Raw genomic sequence first — 23,293 nt, forward strand, 5'->3', positions numbered from 1 at the left:
ACCTTTTTATCAAATACCAGTGAGGTGTTGTAGTTTTGGAGCTGGACCAGTTCTAGTGTGGTCCGGATATAAAAAGAAAAGTGCTAAAATCCCCCTTTATTGAGGTTTCACAAATTAGATTAAGGTTTCACAGATCACACACTTGGTTTGAAATGTTCTGCAATCAGTGCAGAATAATCTGGTTTAGGTTTGAAGTGTCTAGGTGTTGTAGTTTTTTTAACTAGAGTAGATTAAAGATGCTGATGGTAGTGAAAAATTAGGTGGAATCGCCCTTTAGCCATTTTCCTAACCGGAAGCTGCAATCGGAAACCAACTTCAGCTTCGTGGAATTGGAAGAGAATATTTTCAGCAAGTTACCTTGGTTGTGTTTCACCCTAAGAGGCGCTCTTCTTCTTCTGGTCTTTATTTTAGCAGTAAGGTAGCAAAGCTGCACTCTTCTTCGTAGACATTGAGTTTGGCTGCAGCTGCACACAGTTGCAGCGCCTCCTACAGTAAACTGGTGGAGCTACGCAGAGAACAACACCGTTCAAAGGCGCTGTTTTGATTCATTTTTTTATAATATACACAGCAGAAAAATACTGAGGACCGGACCTCAGTGTCCTCAATGGTAGCTACGGCCCTGGTCTTGGCTTGCACACATTATTCCTGTGAAGGAGCTTTAGTTTGACTGGTCTGACTGCTACAGGAACACTCTGTTTTTTGCTCTGTGTGCACAAGCACACAGAGCAAAATGCACAAAATCAAGGAAAGCAAAACTTGAAGTTGTATTTTTTAGTTAGGTTTTTGACATACATCTGTTACTTCAGTTTAAATGAAACCCCGAAGAGCGAGGAGGTAAATGAACAGTCAAAGAGTTTGTGTATGTTAGGTCAAAAATACCTCTCACCCCACGCTGATAGGTACTTTATGAGGCTCTTAAACAAGGTCTGAAACTGTGGATGTGTGTGAGTGAAGTTTAAATGACTTTTCTCTGTATTGCCAGGCGTTGATGGTGCAGGAGATGCTCCCTTATAAGGCCCGGCTCGGTCAGTGTTGGGTTTGCTGTCCTGCTTCATCTCTGTTCTCCTGAGAATGTGGTGGATTTTGCCAAAGCACCTATTATTATGAATTGTGTGGCACGATGGTTGACTTCAGCTTTACAAATGTAACATTTAAAAGACTCAAGATGTTTTGGTTTGGTATTATTGATGAAATTCCTTCTGTTTGTAGTCTTCCATTGTTGTTTACCTTGTACCTGCACTCAGATTTTGTGTTGTGACTCTCAGCTTCGACCACATCGAAGTTTAGCTCAGTATTTGTAAAACTGACAGAGTTACGGCCCTTTTTGTGTTAGATAATGTCAGTTAGCTGCTGCTGCTGCTTTCTTGATTTGGATTAATTCCTAAAGTTAATCCAATGATCACTGTTTCAGAGATTCATTACAAAAACAAACGTCCAGTGTCTTTGTTACATATTTTGCTTACAGACAAACAGAGAGTACTCGAACAGTTACTGCTGTAGTTATAAGCAAAAATCTTGTGAATGTGAAGCACTTGGAGTGTGTGTTGTGACTGACTCTTAGCTGCAGCTACACCAAATTTTAGCTCAATATCTGTAAAACTGACTAAATCAGTTTTTGCGTTTTCTAGGGTGGGCTGGCTGTGGCAGCCATCTTGAATTTGGTTAGTTATTCAGCTGTAGATACACATTGAATGATTATGTCCTGAATGCTCCATTAAAGTCCCTCGAGAGGTTCCTGAGATATTTTGGTAATGGACATAGTTGACTGCAAACAGTTAATGGCAGAATTTTGTCCGTATTGTTAGTGTTCAGATGATGTGGATCAGTCTCAGCTACTACCATACTGACCTTTAAGTCAATATTTGTTAAATTGACTGAGTTGTAGCCATTTATGTTTTCTAAAAACAGTTGGCTGGAGCTGCCATCTTGAATTGGGTTGGCTCTAAAAGTAGATGCATTTGTTCAATGGTTCATGAGATATTTTGATAACACTCACATACAGACACAGGCATAAGTTTAATTGCCCAGCTTTCTCCTTTTGGCAGTGAGCGATAATAATTTTGACTTTGATCACCCTCAGTTTGAGCTCTGTGCAGATGGTGAAAGCATTACTGAAAATGTATCCTAACACGAAGAAGCTCGAGGAGCCTGGAAGGTGAGAATGGAGCAAAGGGTTTGGAGTTTGTGCTGCAGCTGCTTTTTAGTCCAAACAGAGGAGCTCCACCTTCTGTCAACACCTGTTCAAGGTATCCACACAACACAGCGTCAGGACGGTTAGTGCAAGGACTCATGGGACTTTTCATTTCTGTTCCAGTTGGTCATTTGTGACGCAGTCATAGTTCAGTTTTGGGTACGGTTAACCTTTGTGGTAGTTTTCTACCCAAAAGGATGAAAACGGTGTTAAGCTTAAGAAACAGCAGGCAGCAGTGACTGAGGGAGGTGGGGAGGGGGGTTTGCATGGGGGTAAAAGGGACAGTCAGTATTTTAGGATATGTTGAGGTTGTGTGGGACATAAATGATGTCAGTTTATTTTTAAAACAAATCACACTGATAAGCTCTCTCTCATTAGCTCTAGTTCTCACTCGCTGCCATGGAAGGTGGGTGGTAACTGTTTGTCTGTTAGCAAAATACCTCTTGAACCAGTGGATAAATTTTAGGGTGCATTCACACCTGATAGTCTGGTAGTCCCAGTTTGATTGAGGACCGACATTGCAGCATTTGTTCCATTTTCAGCTGGTGTGGTTCGTATTCACACTGCACTGAGTCAATCGAGCCAAACCCTTTCAGCAACCTGTTCACCCCCCTCGCCTGTGGTGGTGCTGCACTAAGAATTACTGAAGGAAACAACAAGAAAACCTCTGAAGAAGACACTGAGCCCAACTTTCTTCTGTAAAAGTAAACAAAAATGGATTTTAGTGGTTTTAGGATTTCTGTTCTGACCACGAGCCATTTCTCCCTCTAAAGGTAGAAACGCATGTTTGTTTTGCTTGTATTTACCCATAAGGCCTTGTACTGTAGTCCGCTTCCTGCTTTTGGAGCGGTCTCCGGTCCACTTGAATTCACATATAGATTTGAACCGTGCCAGAGTTCACTTCAACCGAACTGAGACCTAGGTGGTCCTAGATTTAGGTGGTTCAGAGTTTGCTTTTTTTTGACCATATCAGAGTTGGATTGCATGTTCACACCTCCCCAAACGAACCAGACGTTTTAGGCAAACTAACTAGAGTTCGAATAAAGCGGACTAAACAGAGCAGCTGTGAATGCACCCTTAATGTCAGTAACCACTGGATGTACATCTACAGCTGATTAACCTTTGGAGTCGACCAGATTCAAGATGGCTAATTAACCTGAGCAAACACAAAAGTGGCTACTCTGTCGTTTTGTTTTACAGATATTGAACTAAACTTCGGTGTGGTAGTAGTTGAGACTCATCCACAACACATTGCCACACTGCTAACAGACCGTGCAGCGTCTTTGTTCAAACCTTTAGTGTGTAAGACTGCAGGTGACATGCATTCCTTCAAAGAATGCTAGCTTCATTAATGAAGGTATCAGACAGATAATACAGATAAGATAGTTATGGGTCTTTTAGAACTTTCTTTGCTTTTTGTTCTTGGTTTGTAGAAAAGCAGTGAAGACGGGGAAAACTACCCAAAGCAGCGTCATGTTGTTCTGAATGAACATTGTTGCCGCTGTTCAGTAAATCATTAGTAAATCAGTAAATCATCCTGGGTTGTCACCAACCCAGAATGCATTGCACACATAAATTGATGGCTGATGCAGTAGTTTCAAATGTGTGCTCAAAGTTGATAATACAAAAATAAGTAAAGATTATCTTGTGTTGTGGTTTTTTTTATTATTTTTTTTTGCTGACAACAAAGCAGTCATTCTGAATGAACATCCATTTTAATAAACCTTTTTATTCTATCTACTTTATATTTGTATTTTTACTTACAGCATTTCAAATAGGAAACTTAATTAGGGAGCTGGTTTCAGCTTTATTTCTAAAGGAATCACCCTCTACTGTGTTCAAAACCCAAAACAAACAAACAAAGTCAAATTTGTTTTACTATTTAAGGCTTGAAGATGTAGCTTTTGAATTGTTGACAGGAAAAATAATTTTAAAAAGTTGCCGCTGGTGAAAAAGACAACATGAAAGGGGTGGAGTGTATGAGTGAAAGGAGCTCCTATTTTTAACTCGAGCATCTTGAATGGCTGATATTGTTTCCATAGAAACCGGCAGACAGAAAGTAACTGTGTTTTCCCTGCACGCCTCTGCATTTAGCTTACAGATTTCGGCATCTGTGTGCTGTGTAGAGCCGTTTTCATAATGTTTCTTATATATAAACACAGCTTTCACAAAACTTTCCTCTGTAATTGACTTTTACTTGTTTATTAGACACAGAGAAAATAATTTTCAGGAACTTCATTGTAAATGGAGCAAATTAAATGAATCTTTTACTTGTATGTTTGACTCTCAAAAGTTGTAAGAGAAGCAGAGTCAGACAGAAAAGTGAGTACAGTGTTTCTACTATGAGCAGAATAATTGGTGTGAGTATAAGACGAGCACCTGCCAGAGTCTCATTTCTTAAAACAACAATGTGTTGTAGCTTAAAATGTCATAAAACCCAGGTCTTTCAATGTGTGTGGTGGATAATACTGAGGAAAGCATCTGGAAAAATCTTAGTATGTAGTAGCCAAAGCTGAAAATCACTGTGAGATAGACATGATCTTTAAGCCCTTTAAGGCGGCACTACACGAAAAGGTATTAAGACACTGCAGCCATTATAGCAACACAAGCTCAGTAGTAGTTTAGGAAAATATTTTTACACCGTTCAGTCTTCTGCAGCACTTGAAAAACCTACACTAAGCAAGGGTCAAGCCATCTATCAACTCTGCAGATATGCTGTTGAGTTCTTCAGGCATTCAGATGGACAAAGAGAGTTTTTGAATACTAATTGTAAAATAAAGTGCTGGGATTACACCAGGGATCAGATTGGAGCTCTGTCTTGTTTACAGTGGTGGACAGGTTGACAGATGAGTTCAGGCAGGACCTATGACATTTGCAGACGACACTGATCTGCAGTGAGAGTAGGGAGCAAGTGGAAGGGAGCCTGGAGAGAAGATGAATGAAAGGCAGCAGAAGAAAGACAAAATACATGAGAGGGAGATGGCAATAGACGTATTGAAGGGGGGTGAGTTTAGGTGTCAACCTTCCGGAGCAACAGGCAGTGAAGTAGAGAGTTTGTGGCTCCTTCAAAGCAAGATTGGAGAGGTGAGGCTGAGGTGGTCTGGACATGTGCAGAGGAGGGACAGTGGATATGCTGGACAAAGGATGTTAAATATGGGACTGCCAGGGAGGACGAGAAGAGGAAGATCACATTAGTAGAAGCAAGACAGAATCCACGTGTGTTGGGAAAAAAATGTGTGAAAAAACTGGAGATTTTTTTTATTTATTTTTATTAAGATAAAAAACACCATCATGACTTTTGTCAGTAAAAGGGGCAGTGAAGAGATGCATCAGTGTCTGAGGCAGAGGCAACTTGTTTATGTGTGAAGAGTGCAGAGAGATGCAGAGGTTGGAAAGACATGACCATCAAAGTGACATCTTCTCCCAGTAGAACGGTCGTTACCACAGCAGGACGATGTCGGATCTCATTCTGAGCAATTTCAAACAGACACAAACATGAACTGTGTGATCCGTCCACCGTTGAAAATGTATGGAGTATCCTGAAGAGGACGATCATGAAGTTGGTCAGCTAAAATCCTGCATTCAGCATAAGTGAATAGATTTTTTTTTTTTTGCACAAAAGATCAACAAATAATATTGTTAGTTCACATATGAACTAAATGTGTAATAAGAAAAGCAACATGCCTTCCAAATGTCTTTAAGTGCATTGCTGGCAATAGGAAACCTCCTGCAATTTGGTTTGGAATTTTGATCAATCTTAATGCAGTTTTCCCAGACATGGAAACTGGAGCATTGCTTACTTTAAGTTGGCTTGATCTGTAGAGATTGGGTAATTCTTGCCTTGTGTTTGGACACTGGTGTGGAAATTCTGTTGACCTGTTGCTCCTCTAATCCTCATCTCTGAATCCCTCTGAAGGAAGGATGAAAACAAGTAGTTTGAGGAGTCTCTCACATTGTACCAGTTTAGTAGGATTTTTTTTCATTATGTAAACATGTTGAATTTTTAAAAAATACATTATCAAAAATATCATAAATACGTTTGCTTTAGTAAATGAGGATCAGTGTGCTCAAATAACAGTTGTTTAACATGTACTTTTAGCCTTCTGATGTTTGTGGTCTGTATTCATTACAATTGTGCAAATGAGCACAAAATGGCAGTAAATTTTAAAGTATTACAGGTAAATCAATAAAATATATAAACAATATAGACAAAAAAACAGATGTAATATATTACTATATTGGTGTAAGAGAGGTGAGAGGAGTGAAAGATCCAGTCCAGGTATGAACTCACGATATATTTAAGAAGCATTCAGATCCAAACGGTCAGACAACACTCGGGATTGTTTCAGGATTGTTGCGAACACATTCGTACAACAGTCACACACCGAACAAAAGCAATTTGTGCAGGGATCATAGACTACATATAGAGATGGATGCTGGACTTTAAAAGGACTGCACACACGAGGGTCAGACGAGCTTTGACCAAAAAAAAAAGATCAAAGTAGCAAAATGAAAAGAAGCAAGAGCAGGAAAATGTTCGTTATGTTGTAAATCATCCTCACCTGTTAGACAGACTGGGAGCCCCTGAGTCATTTAGGGGATCCCTGTTATGCTTTTAAGTATTGTTACCATGGAGAAATGGAGATCGTTGTGTTTCAGTGGCTCCCCTGTAGCCAACAGATGGCTCTGAGAAGTCAGCAATATGGAAGGAGAAAATCTGGCACAGTGTGCTTTCCCTCCTACGCACAACCATGCACTGGTGGTCCTGTTTGCTAAATACAGAATGTCGTCCTCTGAGATGATGAAGCTGCTTCTTTTCATTTAGAAACCATAACCTGTGTCAGTGTTTGTGCACCTCACAAAGTATTTTTTGATTTAAATGCCATATTAGTCCTCCAAGGCTGTAACACTGCATGGTCCACAGGGCTTCAGTTATTTTTATCTGATTACCCCCCCAACACACACACACACACACACACACGTCTGTGAAGTGCTTCATGAAGAATAATATCTAGACACTATGTTTAAAACGGCGGTAATGTAATTTGCTGTTGTAAATCACAGAGATATAATACCTGGAAGAAAGCTTAGCTTATTGCGTATCAGATTCTTCCGTGCTCATTAGCTCGTTTTCAGCGTCGTATTAACTTTTAGCTAACATTTACTGTGGGAGCCACAAAGAGGAGTTTAGTCCATCTTACCTCAATAACAAAGTGAATTCATAGGCTTTCTTATTGGCACATTTTCTTTTGTGGGAATCCTTTTTCAAAGATGTCAAAAGAGGATGTTGAAGGTCGCTGTTCTCTCTGAAGTAAGTAAATACAGGCATGTATAATTGTACCACACCTACATAAACTCGATATAGAACACAAAAGCAGACATCTGGCTGAAGCGACCTGTTGTCCTCAAACTGCAGAACCTAAATCTGTCTGCTGTGTGTGTCAGGGCTCAGACAGTGAGCTGAAGGCAGAAAAAGATGGGCTGTCTGACAGCGAATCCAAGGTGGATTCAGGAGTCCCAGAGGTGCCGGTTCCTCCTGATGACACCCCTGAGGTTCTCAACAAGGCCCTGTCTGGACTCTCCTCAAGGTAAACTCACATGGCTAAGGTTTACAGGTTGTAATGAATGTTTTTATATTTAAATTTTTTTTAACAGTGTGTTTAAAAGTTTGGATTTTTTTCTGCTCATTGACACTGAATATGCTGGGTTGTAGATATCCAGAACACACACAGTTTCTGTATCTGTTGATCGGATGTTGATCTATTTAAAAAGTGAAACCAGAGGCTCATATCTTTCCATCTCTACACTGCTATTAATGCAAAAGACATATAGCTATTTTAAAAAATCTCTACACAGTCTTCTTTGAGTATGTGATGAGTCACCAGCCTGTAAGATCTGTATTTGTGGATTGTAAATGTAAAATCTGTTGTGCGTATGGTCCATAGGCTGTATAAATCTAAAATGCACTGGATGAAGGAATGTACCAATCAAGTGCTCCCTTTAGGCTGGCTGCAGTATAAGTTGTACGTCCATATAAAGGAATGGGACCTCTGCTTGACTAAAAAAAGAAAAATACACCTTAGACATTTTTTTCCAGGTGTTGAATTCTGTTGATTCACATAGTTCTTACCTTACTGTCGTGTGTTCAAATATTGATTTTTCTGATATGTTGAAATTAGTAATTTGAAACTTAAAGAAAATGCCATGATTGTGTGCTTGGGAGTAGGCAGGACTTTCAGCCTCACGTCCTGAGGGCACAGACTCAAAGTCCAAAACATACAATATGGCAGCTCCTATGAACAGAATATTCTGGCTTCGCTTTCGTACACCAGAAGTAGACGGAGACACGTCATCTGTAACTATAAATGGCTTGGGAATAAGCCCTGTTCCTGTTCAGTGGTGCAGCTGGAGCAACTGTTCTTCTCCCAATTTTTTGACTTTAGATCATGTTACCACTCCCAGCAATGAGACAAAAGCATTTATATTCTTAGTTACGAACAAAAAATACATATTAAGTAAAGAATTGCTATGGTTTCCACCCCCTCTCCCTCAACTTTGAGGTGGTTCAGTCCAACTCAGCTGCTCACTGTTTGGCTCTGTCTCATTACGTAGACAGCATTCAGCTGTGGAGATGAGAGAGAAAGCCAAAAGTGTGTGTTTTTTTGTTTATAGCTTCAAAACAACGCTGCATCTTTTTCTGGCTGTGAATTATGTTTGGGTGATTTTAGTGATTGTTTTTCGGTTGAACAAAAATCTAGACTAAAATTGGTCTAAATATCTAAAATGTACTTAAGTATCACCTAAAAAGATGTTTGTAAACGTCTACATCTGGTTTTATATTTAAATAAAGTGTGGCATTTCACCACAGTTTGTTTAAAGAAAAAAATGAATACGGTATATGAACCCAAACTTTCCACCTTAAAGCTTATTACTATTTTCATTTCATTAACCTATCTTCTCAATTGGACTGTTACCCCGATGTGTAACCCCATTGTGGGTACTTTGAGTTTTATATCCTCCATTTTGCTCTCTCATTTTATCACACCATGTGGCCCGTGGGTATGGGCTCTTATGCACTATCACTGATTTTGATGCTACAACCAACAGGCACATTAAGTGATGCAAAACATTTCCATAATAAACCTTTGTAGTCAGTGTTAATTTATTTCAATCCCATGGTTTGGATGCTTTTTTTTTTGCAATCATTTATCTATGAGCTAACAGAGATGCGTGTCTGCTTTGTCAGATGGAAGAACTGGTGGGTACGAGGCATCCTCACACTAGCCATGATCTCCTTCTTCTTCATCATCATCTACCTGGGCCCCATGGTGCTTATGATGATTGTGAGTACAAACAAACCTCATGATGCAGGACAAAAGCTCTCCAGTTTGTCAAATTAAAAGCAGGAAACAGCCTAACTTTTGTGAGCCACATTCTGCATTATACGTAGTTATTTTTAAAGAGTCTGACAACTATTTCATCTGCAGTTGTGTGATGTAAACTTGTTGTAAAAGTAAATCTCCATCTGAGCTCTCCCTGTGGACAGCCCTAACACATGAATTTGTTGTTATGCTGGAGAATAGTGGCACATTAGCCACTGTTAAACAGTTTTTATACAGCAGCTAGAATGCTGTTGAAAAGATTGTAAACTTTCCATCAATATAAACACCAGTTTTACCAGCAGAGCAAAATAAAGATAACACAACACAGAGCAAAGAGCTAATCAATTGTCACTTAGTTGCAACAAGCTAAGTCAGCAGGTTTTTTTCCTTTTAGCTGTCTCTAGTGAGTAAAATCCAATTCGGTGTTTAATTTTGTGCGCTCTCCTGCTCATCAGCTTCCTGTTTTTATTTTCTCTGCTGTCACAAGCCTTTTAATTGAATCTGCTAAAGTTTGTGTTGTGTGCTTTTTTTTTTCCTTTCAAACTTTTCTTAAACTTTAATCAAAGTGAACAAAGATCTCTGGAGCGTCTTAGTCTCACCAGATTGTATTAGGCTGAAAACCAAAGTGTGGTTTCTCTCCCCCAGGTGATCCAGGGCAGCTGTTTTAAGCCCTGAAATGTGCCTAAAGAATGCAAGTGTGCACACACTCCTAATAAGTCAGACGCACAGAGTTTTAAAGTTGTTACACTTCTTTAATGCATGGGCTACGATGGTTCAGCGGTCAGTGCTGCGGTCCTGGAATCCTGAGGCTGCAGGTTCGAGCCCAGGTTGTGGCAGGAAGGGCATCCAGCGTAAAACAACTGCCAAATCTTTCATGCGAGTTTGCTTGCTGTGGAGACCTCTAAAGAAGGGAGCAGATTAAAGAATAACAACAGCACTTCTTTAGTTCAGCTTTTAGATACAGAAACACTGAATTTTCTCAATAATCTTGCGTGGGCATTTAAGGCTGTATTCACACCTGATAGTCCGATAGACTCGGTACGACTGGGGACAAAAATTGCAACATTTGTTAAATTTTCAGCTGCTGTGGTTCACATTTTCACTGCACAGAATCAATCGAGCCAAACCCTTTGAGCAACCTGTCCCCCCCTCGCCTGTGGTGGCGCTGCACCAAGAACTACTAAAGGAATCGACACAAAAATCTCTGAAGAAGACACTGAGCGCAACTTCCTTCTTCTGGGACAGTAAACAAAAATGGAGTGGTGTCAAATTGTAGGAGTTTTAGGATTTCTGTTTTGTCTGTGGTACATGTGCCAAACAAACATTTTACCTCCTCTTACCTCCATTTCTGACCACGAGCCATTTCTCCTGCCAGTGGTAGAAATGCACGTTTGTTTTGGTTGTATTTACCCAGAAGGCCCTGTGCTGTAGTCCGCTTCCTGCTTTTGGAGCGGTCTACAGTCCGCTTACATTCACATATACATTCGAACCAGACTAGAGTTCACGGTCAACCGAACCAAGACCGAGGCTTTTAGGCGGATCAGAGTTTGCTTTTTTGGTCCACATCAGAGTTCGATTGCACGTTCACACCTCCCCAAACGAACCGGACTTTCTAGACAAGCGAACTAGAGTTCGATTAAAGCGGATTAAACAGAGCAGCTGTGAATGCACCATAAAAAAAATGTTTTTCTTATTGTTTAACAGTCTGTTGCGCCAACTAATAACGTGTCATGAGACACACACATATGATGGGGCATGGGATGTCATGTTTGACTCCCTGGTGATGTTGTGTTTCTTCCTGCAGGTCCTCTGTGTTCAGATTAAATGCTTTCATGAAATCATCACTATTGGTTACAGTGTGTACCACTCCTATGACCTGCCCTGGTTCAGGACGCTGAGCTGGTAAGGACACTCAAACACACACACATATAATAATGACGTACTCATATTGAATGAATTTTAAAATCAGTCTCCTGATTATTGTGTTAATTTTCTCATGTTTATTTTGTTGCAGACACCCTGAGGTTTGTTTTCTGGCCTCTTTGAGTTTGTAGGTTATTATGCCAATCAGTAAATAATGGAGCATCGTCAGTGGCGTTTAATTTTTAGCAGTAGTATGATTCAGTGTAGAGTCCTAATATTTACTTGCCCATAAGCCTGAAAAACCTGGTGAAAAATACACTTGATTGTATTCACACTTGGTTATTTGGAATGACAAAATTTCAGCCTCCTTTACTTTTCAGGAGGTAAATTGGGGAACAAACTTTTATATGGCAGACTAAACATGTGAGCCTTCCAGGTTTTCTGCAGGCGTATTTCAGTCTAATTAGCTGCCATTGGTCAGATTTGTACATTTGTTTCAACCTTTTGCCCCAACAGGTACTTCCTGCTGTGTGTGAACTACTTCTTTTACGGCGAGACTGTGACGGATTACTTCTTCACGCTGGTGCAAAGAGAGGAGCCGCTTCGCATCCTCAGCAAATACCACCGTTTTATTTCCTTTGCTCTCTACCTCACAGGTACGCATACGTTTAATGATTCACCAATTAGACACTGCTGTTAAATTATGTAGCAGTTCAGTGTCAGTAGTTAGCAGTGAATGGGGAAAAATTAAGTTTTTGGTTGAGAAATAACTTTTTCTTTTTTAGGATGTCAAGGATTTTCAGTTGTACTTATAGTAGCAAAAAGAAATCTGTGCAACTTCAAATAAGCAAAATAGTTCTCAATAAACAGACCAGTACAGATTTATATAAAAGTAATCCCTTGAGATCATATTTTTGATATTTTTGTAATTTTGACATTTTCAAACAGCAACAAAGAAACAGCCCCTTCCCCGGCACCTAACCTGATTAAGATAATGAAAGACAGACAAACAAGAAAATGAAAAAATAAAGATCTCAGTTCAGAATGATCTAATAATCTGTGCCATTAATGTAGGATAGGAAGGGATTTCAGGTTGTTTCAAATGATCCAGCCTTATCAGCCAAAGTCAAGCTGATGTTTTTCCACTTTAAGGAAATAAAGGACCTCTCTAATCCAGCCTGTATTTGTAGGTGGAGCTGCAGATTTCCAGTTTAGCAGCATTAGCCTCCACTTTCTTTTTTCCTGTTTTCTGAACTTTTTGTGGCTTTTTTTAGACAGTGGGGGTTCAGACATAAACCAGTCAGAGTCCACAGTGTTAAGACTGCTTGCAAAAGAACATATTTGTGGATGAAAGGGTATTATGACCGCTTGCAAATAAGGACATTTCAGTTTTACTGCTAATTCATGGGGTTTTAATGTTATTGCTCCTGAACTGGGCAATGGGACATCTACAGGTTGTGACGCTCCTCTTCAGTGATTGAATCTGGGGTTCATGCACACTTGTGGGTCTGAATCTGCACTAATCATGTGACTCATCAAAAGGTCAACTTTTACTTTAAATCAGGCAGTGCAGAGCTGACATGTAAGGTTTTGTAGAGGTCTTTACTTCTGCTTTACAAAGCATAAAAATGATTTAATTGTAGTGGGTAGAATCAAAGCTTAGTTTCCAAAATTACTGCTTGTGGTTTTCAAAAATCCGTATAGGAAAAATGTACTTTTGCTTTGTTGTCACATCCCTGCCAGGGTCTGTCTCTCTCTTTATTTTTTTTTATTTTTTTAAGCTACAAAATAAACAAACACTCTTTTAACTCAGTGAAGCTAAATTTTTGAGTCTAGTGTGTGGAACCAACATGTAACGCCTAGTTACTCATTCGAGCAGTTTAAGTGTAATGGTGTTTTTTGTGTGTTGCTCTGCATGTGATCTGACATTTAGGTTAAAAAAAACATTTTCTGACTCAACCACAGCCTTTAAACCTGAAACAGTTCGAAAAAAAGAGTCCTGTCAGCGGCATTGTAAAGGCAGGAAGTTTACTCATTGTGTCTGTAGTTCACTGAAAGCGATACTGATGCGTGAAACTGAACTCCACATGTTCCTCGGCACAATCGTATTTACTGCACTCAAGCTGCATTACTGAGAATCGTGCTGGTGATGAATTTAGCCAAGAAAATGAACAAACTGTTTCATTTTTATTAAAGAAAATCATTTTAGATTTCAAATTTACCAAAACACCCAAACACAAAGTGTAGCAGTGTGGTATATGCAATTCTGTTCATACACCGCATTAATATTCAGGCTTTTATACAGGAGAAACTAAACAGCCTCTTTATAGACACATGGCTCAACGCTCCTTAGAGGGTGTGTGTGTGTGTGTGTGTGTGAAGATAGTCATTTATTTCAAACGAGAAATAACAGCTTTAAACAGAGCAGGTGGTTTCAGATTTCAGCTGTTTGAAACTTACAACAGAGCATTAAGCCTGATACTCAGTCATTTTCACTCTAAGTCACACCTTCATTCATGTGACCAAAGCAAACAAAGACAAACTGTTTTATTTATGTATATTTATTGAATGGTTAGTTATTTCTGTGTCAGCCGTGATGTCCCACTTCCTGAGCTGCAGGATGTCAGTTTAAAACAATACTACAGCTTCTGACTGATGCCATACAGGATGTGGGGAGGAAGGAAGCGCTCAAACTGCTCGACTTTTTGCCTACTGGCGTTGAGGTGAAACCAAATGGCCCACCATCCCCCCGTATGTTCGAGCAGAGAGATCTTTGTAGCTGATAGTTTCATGTCGGTGGTGCTGTGTTTCTCTAAACTGTGGCATCTGTTCAGGATAGAAAATGGACAGTTTGGAATAGCTTAGCCCTTCACGTTCAATATGCCTCCATTTTTACACAGCGAAAGTACTTTCTCACTAACATGAACCATGTAAGAAAAAGCAACCCTGAGCTCATTACATAGAAGCTTAAAATAGGTCAGGCTAAATTAAATTTGTGTGTAACTAAAGATGGCCTACTTTCTAATTTAAATAACTGCTTCCTTCGTGCAGACGTTACATTGCGTTATCTCATACGTTGCCCTGTTTTTGTAGGTTTCTGCATGTTTGTGCTGAGTTTGGTGAAGAAACACTACCGTCTTCAGTTCTACATGGTGAGTGAGAACCCGCTTCCTCCACAGATAAAGGGAAAAGTGGGGCAGAGACCGCTCTAATGGTGACGTCAGCCACAGTCGGAACAAATGGGTTTATAATGTTTACTAGAAAGCACTCATGCTGTCCCATTGCTTCTATCCATCAAGTACTTAAAACCTCATAAAGTAACATGAGACGTAACGTATTTTTCTGTAAAGTGAAAGCCCTTTTATCTCTGTGTCAGATGGAGTTATTTCCCATTTTCAATGAGAATGTTAGCAGTACACAGTCAGATTTACAGCTGGACAAATGTTTTTTGTCATTTTTTTACTCTACATGAGGTTCGCAGCTTGTCTGTTTGTTCAGAAGGAGGTGCTTGGAGTACCTACATTGTCAAATCAGTTTTTGGATTTATTTGATCCAGTTTGTCAGTGTGCATGGTTTACTGTAATAAGAATGCTAAGGGGTGTAACAGTACATGCGTTTGTGCCAAATTGTTGTGAAAAAAACATCTGGGACACGTGCGAGAGTCCAGACAAAGAATACATTAGTCACAGGTGACCACCGCTCCCACTGAAAAGCAGGCGCACCTTCTTTAAAATTGCTTTTTCAAACTGCCCTGACAGAAAAGGAGCAGAGAATGTTATCTCAAGCCCTCTATGGCCCCCTTCTCATTGAAAGCTGTATTCACTGTGCACGCTGCAAGAGCAGAGCCCAGAGCAAAAAGGAGGACACACGCATACAAACGCATACAGTTCAGTGCTGGTTGCTGGGAGACCAGAAATATATCCAAGAAGTAGCTAGTTTTTTTCCAGCCGCAGCTGGATTACTGTGTGTGGCTGTCAGAGAAAAGCCCTCAAGGAGGGCTGTACTGAACCGTGACGCTCATACAGAGGTACGTGCCGAACCGCGTCTTATGCTTACCGCTGCACCCCAGAAAATAAGGTTTGAGCCTCTCAGTAATCTGTTTGATGAGGAGGGAGCACAAATAAATGTTTATTTGGAGCTGATTGAACTCTTTAAGTTAAACCTGCAGTCCAGATTGTTTCCAGGTTTCTGTCTGAGGCTGATGTTTAACAGCAGATCTGTTGGTAGAAATCCTGCTTTGACATTAAACATATATGTATGGTTTTCTAGGGTTTTTGTAATATCAAGGAAGGACGTCAGTAGCTGTATGTTTGGATTTTGCTAAAAGATTTTTTTATTTCACCTTTTTTGATGCTCTATGACAAGATTTTCAAACGAAACGTGCAAAAAACTGCTATAAAAATATGAGAAATTAATGCCACTAAAGTGTGTTTCATTTAAAATGTAATCTTTTTTTAGTTAAATTATGTATCTATTTCTGTATAAATAATTTGACATAATCTGAAAATTATAATTTGCATCATCTTATTTCAGTAAATCTTGATCAAGACTGCTCACCGACTTGAACTAAGGTGTTTAATTTTTAACACCCCCCTCCATGTCATTGAATTGGTCATCCCTGCTTATAATGCGGTCAAAATTGTTTTTCTACCTTTTCCATCTGCTGTCATCCCGGTTCAACCATAACACTCCGCTCTGAACGAATTCTGACTGACTGTATCCAGTTCTGTCGAGAAGCACTGTGTGACAGGTGGCTCTTTCAGAGGATCAGTAAAGTAACTGAGTTCAAACATACAAGCTTGACGTTCTCCTGTTGTCTCCACAGTTTGGTTGGACCCATGTCACTTTGCTGATCGTGGTGACTCAGTCTCACCTCATCATTCACAACCTGTTTGAGGGCATGATCTGGTGAGTTATCGACTGTATTGATGCAGTTCTGCTGAAGGTTAAAAAGGGCCACAGATTCTTCTCTCTGAGTGTAATGTAAAAATACAGATCAACTCAGAAGCTAATCTCTCTTTCTATCTGAACAGGTTCATTGTGCCCATTTCCTGTGTGATCTGCAATGACATTATGGCCTACATGTTTGGGTTCTTCTTTGGCCGAACCCCGCTCATTAAGGTCGGTCGTTTCACTCTTTGCCAGTGGCAGCTTGAAACATAAAAATACAATCAATCTTTAATGTGTTTCTGATTGTTATTCATCACTATAACGTCCATAAAAAAGCACTGAGTTGTGATTAATTGATAATCTTTGATTGTGGCTGTTGCAGCTGTCACCTAAGAAGACATGGGAGGGATTCATTGGCGGACTCTTCGCCACCATTGTGTTTGGCATCTTGGTGAGAAGTTTGTTTATTATGATTCAGACAAATAACCAATGTATTTAGTGTCATAGAAAGGTAAAATAAATGAAAGCGATGTGCTGTAACTGAAGAGTGACACTACCCTCTTAGCTGTCCTACGTCATGGCCTCATGCCGCTACTTTGTTTGTCCGGTGGAGTTCAACAACGACTCCAACAGCTTCCAGGTGGACTGTCAGCCATCTGAGCTCTTTCAGCTCCAGGACTACACCCTGCCCAGTGTCCTGGAGTCCATCACTGGATGGGTAGGACTTTGGTTTTTCCTTGTGTCTTTAAAAACCTGATAAGGTATAACAGAATGACATGAAGTGTTGCATAGGTAGCCACCTACTAACCTGATATGGACTGTATGGGATAAAATTGCTGCATACAGGATTAGGAAGAGATTAAATATTTCGGTATACTTTTCTAGCATCTAAAACAATTAGCTGTTGCTAAAATAGTTGTTAGACACTGCAAGTCTTGTTTGTGTCTGTGTGAATGTGACCACCTCTTCTTGTCTCCACAGACCACGGTGCGTCTGTATCCTTTCCAGATCCACAGCATCGCCCTCTCGTCCTTCGCCTCCATCGTAGGACCCTTCGGCGGCTTCTTTGCCAGCGGCTTCAAGAGAGCTTTCAAGATCAAGGTGGGAATCTAATGTCCAACCCTCAGGAAGCTGTCAGCGTCTTTCACTAAGCTCTTGTTTTTAATACACTTTTACACAGAAATGAGTCTTGTTCCATTTACTGTTTCAGTTCTGTAGCATATAGTGTGTAATTTTTAGGGTTTGTTGTTTATTTAGCTGATTTTATGCCTTTTGAAATCTGTTTGTGTTTAGATGCACAGTGAAACCTTGCTTTTTGTGTTTTCTCCTCTCAGGATTTTGCCAACACGATCCCGGGACACGGTGGCATTATGGACAGATTTGACTGCCAGTATCTCATGGCCACGTTCGTCAATGTTTACATTGCTAGTTTCATCAGGTAATCCCTCAAATGCCTGCGTGAATAGTTCTGACATTTAAACCATCTAAAGTGCGCCTGATCCAAAAAAACCCAAATCCAGAAAAGTTGTGATGTTCTCTGAATATTGAGTCAAAATCTGAGCTTGTTCTAGAATGCCTACAGATTCTTCTTGCAAAGCAATAAAAATAAACAGGCAGAGGCCTGACTTTCCAAATAATTAGGGTGTGTCATTAAAAGGAAAAGTGGAGTAACTGATTAGTAAACTTGTTTCTATCTCAGTTTTGTTTGAGTTTGATGCTCGTGGTTTGTAGGATTGTTTCATCCTGTTCACACCTTAAATTAACATCCATCCTGACTCTTCCTTTTGCTTTTAGATGACACTAAATGCAGGTCTGATCGACATCAATTCACATGGAAAACCTTTTACTCAGACCATCATTAGAGGTGGTCTTGATCCTTTTTTTCCCATGTGTTTGGTAGTCTGAACATAATCCGTCCTGACCTCGAGCTAGCAGCCGTTATCACCTGGTCATCTCAGGGTGAGAGAAAAATTTTAAAAAGTCAGCTGCTGACTGATTTAAAAAGAATTAAAAAGCCACCCATAGGAATGTTCTGAAGTTGCAGCTTTTTTGTTTGTTTTGATTTGTTATGTTTTCAGAATCCTTCTCCATAAAAATCTCAGTTTTGTCAGGATTTTTTTTCTCAGCATGTATTATCAGAAGGCTGCTTAGTTAGTTAGTTTAGTTAGTTTATTCTGATTGGACCTAACGTGGTCATGTTGATTTCTGAGCTGTGTCAACCACAGAACAACAGTCTGAGCAGAGACATGTTGCATCATATTCACCTAATTCCACACAGCGCTGATGTTACGCTCACAGTGAAGCTGTAGAAAGCTGCAGACGGCTGTAAGCACGCTGTTTCTGTGGGGTTGGATTTAAAATTTCAGTCTTTGCTCTGACTCTAAGCTTTGGGGAGTCAACAATCATTGCACAGGTACCTTTGTTTCCCTGATTTTGCCTTGTTAGGTAATTAGTGTTCAGGCACCTGATTAGGATGCCTTCTGGACGTTTCCCTTTGGAGGTTTTTCGGGCATGTCCCACTATGAAGAGACCTTGGGCAGACCCAGAACTCATTGGAGGGATTATGTAACCTCTCTGGCTTGGGAACATCTTGGGATCTCCCAGGAGGAGCTGGAGAGTGTCGCTGGGGAGGTCTGGGTTTCTCTCCTGGACCTGTTGTCCCCACCACCCGACCACAGATAAGCAGTAGAAGATGGATGAATGTGTTGATGTCAAAATAATAATATAGTTCAGATGTCTGAATGTATTGTAAATTGTACAGAAACGTGGCTTTGAGTATCTGCGTACAAAGCGGGTAACTGACATTCGATGACAAAAACCATCAGGTGTGAACGCTTTCAGTCAGCGCTGACCACTTGCAATCGAATCAGTCCAGCCAGATGTTGGTGTCAGGTCTAAAAAGGACCTATAAAGTTTGTCAGCACTGGAAACCCATTGAATTGTTGTAGTTTTTAAAATAAATTTGAAAAGAAATCTAAATTACAGGTGAAAGTTTTTGCTGCACTCCCCAGTTTCTCTGGAAGTTGTATTTCTATCTTATTTTCGTGTATTTCCTCAGTTCCTACACAACAGAAGGAAAAAAAAATGTAACTTTGCAAAAATTTGTTCATGTTTAAATGAGTTTAGTTTTAGGGATATTTGTTTTCTTAAGCCTGCGTAAATATTTAATGTTACCATTATATATGGATGCAAAAGAATAATAAGAATAAATGAAAAAGCAGCGCCCTAAATATTGACCTTTTTGAAGGATTAACAAATCAGATTTTGATTTTATCTATAAAGATACAATCGCTTTGGTACTTGATCAACTAGATGGTCGACTAAGGTTAATGATAGTGTTTCACCTTGTTAGTGCAGTTTACACATTAAATTAAAGCCAGTGCCAATAAGACCTCCATTGCTATTAATCAGTACCAAACACGGTTCATAGCACACCAACAAATCTACCATCTGGAAATCATTTGGATTTTACAGGATAAGCTCATTGAACTGTAGTGTAAAATATTATAATTGTGGCACTAAATTAGGCAGGGCCTTATTTCACTTTTACTTAGTCCTTCCAGTTTTTTCTCTTAAAACTATTTTAACAGTGACTGAATAATGGTCCCTTAGGTGTAAAATTGGTTTAAGGTGACCGTTCCTAGCCGGTCTGTTAAGGTTTTTCCATTAAAAACAAAGCCTCTTCTGCTCTTTTCGAGGATTTAATTTTTGATTTGCGTCTCGTGTTTTTCTCTCAGGGGCCCGAATCCCAGCAAGGTGATCCAGCAGCTCCTGGCCCTCCGCCCCGACCAGCAGCTCCACATCTTCAACTCCCTGAAGGCTCACCTGATAGAGAAAGGCCTGCTGCCCGCCGTGGAGGCCGCAGCTTAGAGCCCCCACCCTCCCGAGAGAATATGTGTTTTTATGTGAACAGGAACACGTGAAAGAAAACCAACGACAACAAAAAAAAAAGGCAGCCTTGGGTCATTCCATTTCACTTGGGTTAGAGAGTCGTGTGTGTTTGTTTATTTGTTCAGTCTGTGAATTATTTATCTGACATCAGTGTTTTCAGGTTCAGTTTGCTGATTACTGTCAGAGTTTTCCGTTGTAGCCGGTGTTTAAGTATCAACACTGTTGAACTAAATGTTGGTCAGATGTACATTTCTGCCTGTTTACAGATTATCCTCTCTGTCTGTCAACGTGTGTTCATATTTCACTGCACTGCTCTCAACCCTGTCGCTCACTGTATTGTTACTTCAGCATCACCCCCCTCCCCGCAAAAAAGAAAAGAAATCTGTTTTAATTTTTTATGATTTGGTTGTTGTTGTTTTTATTTATACAATGATGGGTTTTTTATATTTGGTATGTTCTATTATATGGATGTTGTGTCTGTTTTTACGCAGGCTGTGATAACTCGTGCATTTTTTTTTTTTTTTTTTGTTGTCTTCCGTTGATCATTTCACAGCTTCTCATGCCTGGCCAAATCGTGCAGAAGTATAAGTTTTACCAAACTTTTGCAGTCTGACAGATTCCTGACCCGATCCACTGTAAGTTACTTAGTATCTTTGTGTTTTTGAGCTGCAATGCTTTCATGATGTTCTCTACATAATAGTGTTTTATTATAATTCAGAAGTTATCTCTGAGGCTAATGACCACAATTTATTAATGTCAACAGGAAGGACAGTCATTTCTTAAAGTTTTTTTTTTATCTCTTCTCATAGATGTGTTTTTATATTTGCTCTGTAAGGTGGTAGGATGGTTGGGGACAATGATTTCTGCACTGCCACTCTTTGCTCCTGCGTGTTGTAACACGTTTGCAGCTTCAGAGCAGAGACTGTGTGTGACTTCCTCATCGGTCACTTTGACCTTTTGTGAGTCGAACAAAGTAACAAAGTGGGACGGGAGAGCTCTCACACATATGTTCAGGTTGGGCTTTGCCAAAACAATCAGTTACTGTCTACAAACCACTGTTCATTCCACCAGATTTATGCTAGGGTTTTTTTTTGTTATTTATGCCAATACCAAGTGGGATTTGATAGTTAAAGCTTAATCTGAAGCCTCTGCAGTGTTGTGCTCCTTTCTGTTTGATGTGCTTTCACCCAAAATCAAGACCAACTGTGTGTTAGCAGATTTTAAAGTTAGTCTACTTCTCCCAGAGAGTTGAGATCCTCTCTAGAATCTAGTAAAACGTTCCCATACACGTCATACTTGAAGTGATTTTCAGTGGGACTGGAAGACCACAAGTGATCTCAGCTGGTCCCACGAGTTTACAGTGTTCCAGTCTTGAATGATGGTTTGAACGGCTAACATTTTGATTGTACTATTTGGGTACAATCTCAGTTCAGTTGCCATTTTGATTTGACCACAGATAAACAGAAGGAAAAAGAATTAAAAACTCTACTCATGTTTTTTTTTTCACCATGCTTCATTGATTTTTTTTTTCTTCTTCTTTTTACAACCTCTTCCACTCACCAACACACTTTGATATTGTCTGAACTCAGCTTCAGGGCGTTATTAATAAATATCATGAAATGGCTTGAAAAGTAATTCAATATTTTTTACAGTTTGTGTTGGTTTTTGCTTTTTCTTGTTTTAGGAAACTGATCCATTTAAGGAATGTCTTTGGTTTCTCTTGTTGATGTGGCCAAGTTCCGAACCTAACCTGCGTTTGAGTAACGGTGCTGTAGATGCCGATTAGGTTCAAAGTGTCAAAGCTCACACGAATCAAGCCGCTCCTCGTTGTGTTTGTGTTTGTTGTTATTTTTCTGGCGAATTAAAGAAATGATTGATCCTTTCCTATAATTGAAACCAGACGAATTCTGCAGACCAAACTCTGCATTCAGTGTTCAAAACAACACACAGCAGTGAGTGTAGCAGGGGGTCAAAGGTCAGCACTGAGTACTTCAATATTTGGACCATACAGAAGAACATCCAATTCGGCCATTATGTACAGCAAATCAGTTTCATTTGGTGTAATCCGAAATGAAACTTCCCCCCACTTTTGAATGTAATCCCATTCATATTTATTATTGTCACAATTGTTTCACATCCACTCATAATTTTTATCTTATACTATTTATTTGCAGTTTGGTTTTTTTCACTCTTGTACAGTTAGGATTATGTTAAGAAATATGTTGAGTGTTTAGTCATTTTAGTTGGAAAAAGAAAATAATCCCTATTGCCATGTAGGAGAACAGTATTAAAGTAGCAAAAGAGTATTTTTCTTGCTGTGACTGTGGTGCAGTTGGGTGTTTTCTCGGCTCTTAGCCCGGTTGCTGTTGTGCGTCAACTTCTGCGTCACGGTGCAAGTCTTTGGGTACTTGTCGCTCGTGTTTTAAGTAGCTTCCTGGTTGATACCTCGGGAAGAGGAATCCTGACAGCTGTTTATGTCTCACTTTAGCTGAGCCTCCCTGCCTCTGCTGTGGTTTTGATGTTAGTAGCAGCTCTGCACTGCCTTTTCTCTGCCTGCTGTGACATACGGCCACTAGAGGGAGCCAGAGCTCCTGTGCTCGCTGATGCTGCCCATTAATGGAGAGCTTTGACTTTTGTCTTTTCTGCTTGGTACATTCCAGGGCCCCAAAAGATAATAAAAGATTTAAAATTTTTAGTTTTTATGATGCCATTGCGTCGTTGCGCATCATGTTCTGCCAGGGTCCTCTGAAAGGAATGTAAGGAAGTTGTCTATCCCATGTACTGTGCAACCTCCCCCTTCTTTTGTGGCCATTTTACTTTGTGCTCATAAATTTCATAACAAATCTGTCCGATTTTATTATAAATATATATATATATATATTCTTAAACTCTGCAATGGTTTGTTGAATTGTATATTATCTAGAGGAAAAACTGTATTATTTGATGCTGATATGTGCTTTGCCTTTTGTTCAGAGAAAAAATAAATATATTTAAAGACATGTGGTTTGTTGTATGACTTGTGCTTTTTTTTAAATGCTCCTCTTCCCCATTTTTAAACACACTCAGTTGATTTCCT

The 23,293-nt window shown here is 39.7% G+C and overlaps 1 protein-coding gene and 1 long non-coding RNA gene across 3 annotated transcripts in view; one reads left to right on the forward strand and one right to left on the reverse strand.

Moving 5' to 3' along the window:
* The window catches only part of cds2 (CDP-diacylglycerol synthase (phosphatidate cytidylyltransferase) 2), a 24,302-nt gene extending 1,082 nt beyond the window's left edge, over positions 1 to 23,220 (forward strand). Inside the window, exons 2-13 of the mRNA XM_017414641.3 lie at positions 7,637 to 7,779; positions 9,438 to 9,534; positions 11,378 to 11,475; positions 11,953 to 12,092; positions 14,530 to 14,588; positions 16,262 to 16,344; positions 16,470 to 16,557; positions 16,709 to 16,777; positions 16,892 to 17,044; positions 17,308 to 17,427; positions 17,661 to 17,764; positions 20,064 to 23,220. Coding sequence (XP_017270130.1) covers positions 7,637 to 7,779; positions 9,438 to 9,534; positions 11,378 to 11,475; positions 11,953 to 12,092; positions 14,530 to 14,588; positions 16,262 to 16,344; positions 16,470 to 16,557; positions 16,709 to 16,777; positions 16,892 to 17,044; positions 17,308 to 17,427; positions 17,661 to 17,764; positions 20,064 to 20,196 — 1,287 coding nt within the window. The 3' untranslated portion in view covers positions 20,197 to 23,220. The remainder of the gene's footprint in view (positions 1 to 7,636; positions 7,780 to 9,437; positions 9,535 to 11,377; positions 11,476 to 11,952; positions 12,093 to 14,529; positions 14,589 to 16,261; positions 16,345 to 16,469; positions 16,558 to 16,708; positions 16,778 to 16,891; positions 17,045 to 17,307; positions 17,428 to 17,660; positions 17,765 to 20,063) is intronic.
* Positions 5,378 to 8,648, reverse strand: LOC119617165. Of its 2 annotated transcripts, none has more exons than XR_005233349.1 (3): positions 8,322 to 8,648; positions 5,992 to 6,101; positions 5,378 to 5,660 (listed from the first exon to the last, which is right to left on the reverse strand). It is a non-coding gene; the product is annotated as an uncharacterized LOC119617165 (long non-coding RNA). The 2 variants fall into 2 exon arrangements; XR_005233351.1 differs by lacking the exon at positions 8,322 to 8,648 and adding an exon at positions 7,393 to 7,522.
* Positions 23,221 to 23,293: the final 73 nt, after the last annotated feature.

This window comes from Kryptolebias marmoratus, linkage group LG1, assembly GCF_001649575.2.
Source record: "Kryptolebias marmoratus isolate JLee-2015 linkage group LG1, ASM164957v2, whole genome shotgun sequence".
In the NCBI taxonomy this organism is placed as follows: Eukaryota; Metazoa; Chordata; class Actinopteri; order Cyprinodontiformes; family Rivulidae; genus Kryptolebias; species Kryptolebias marmoratus.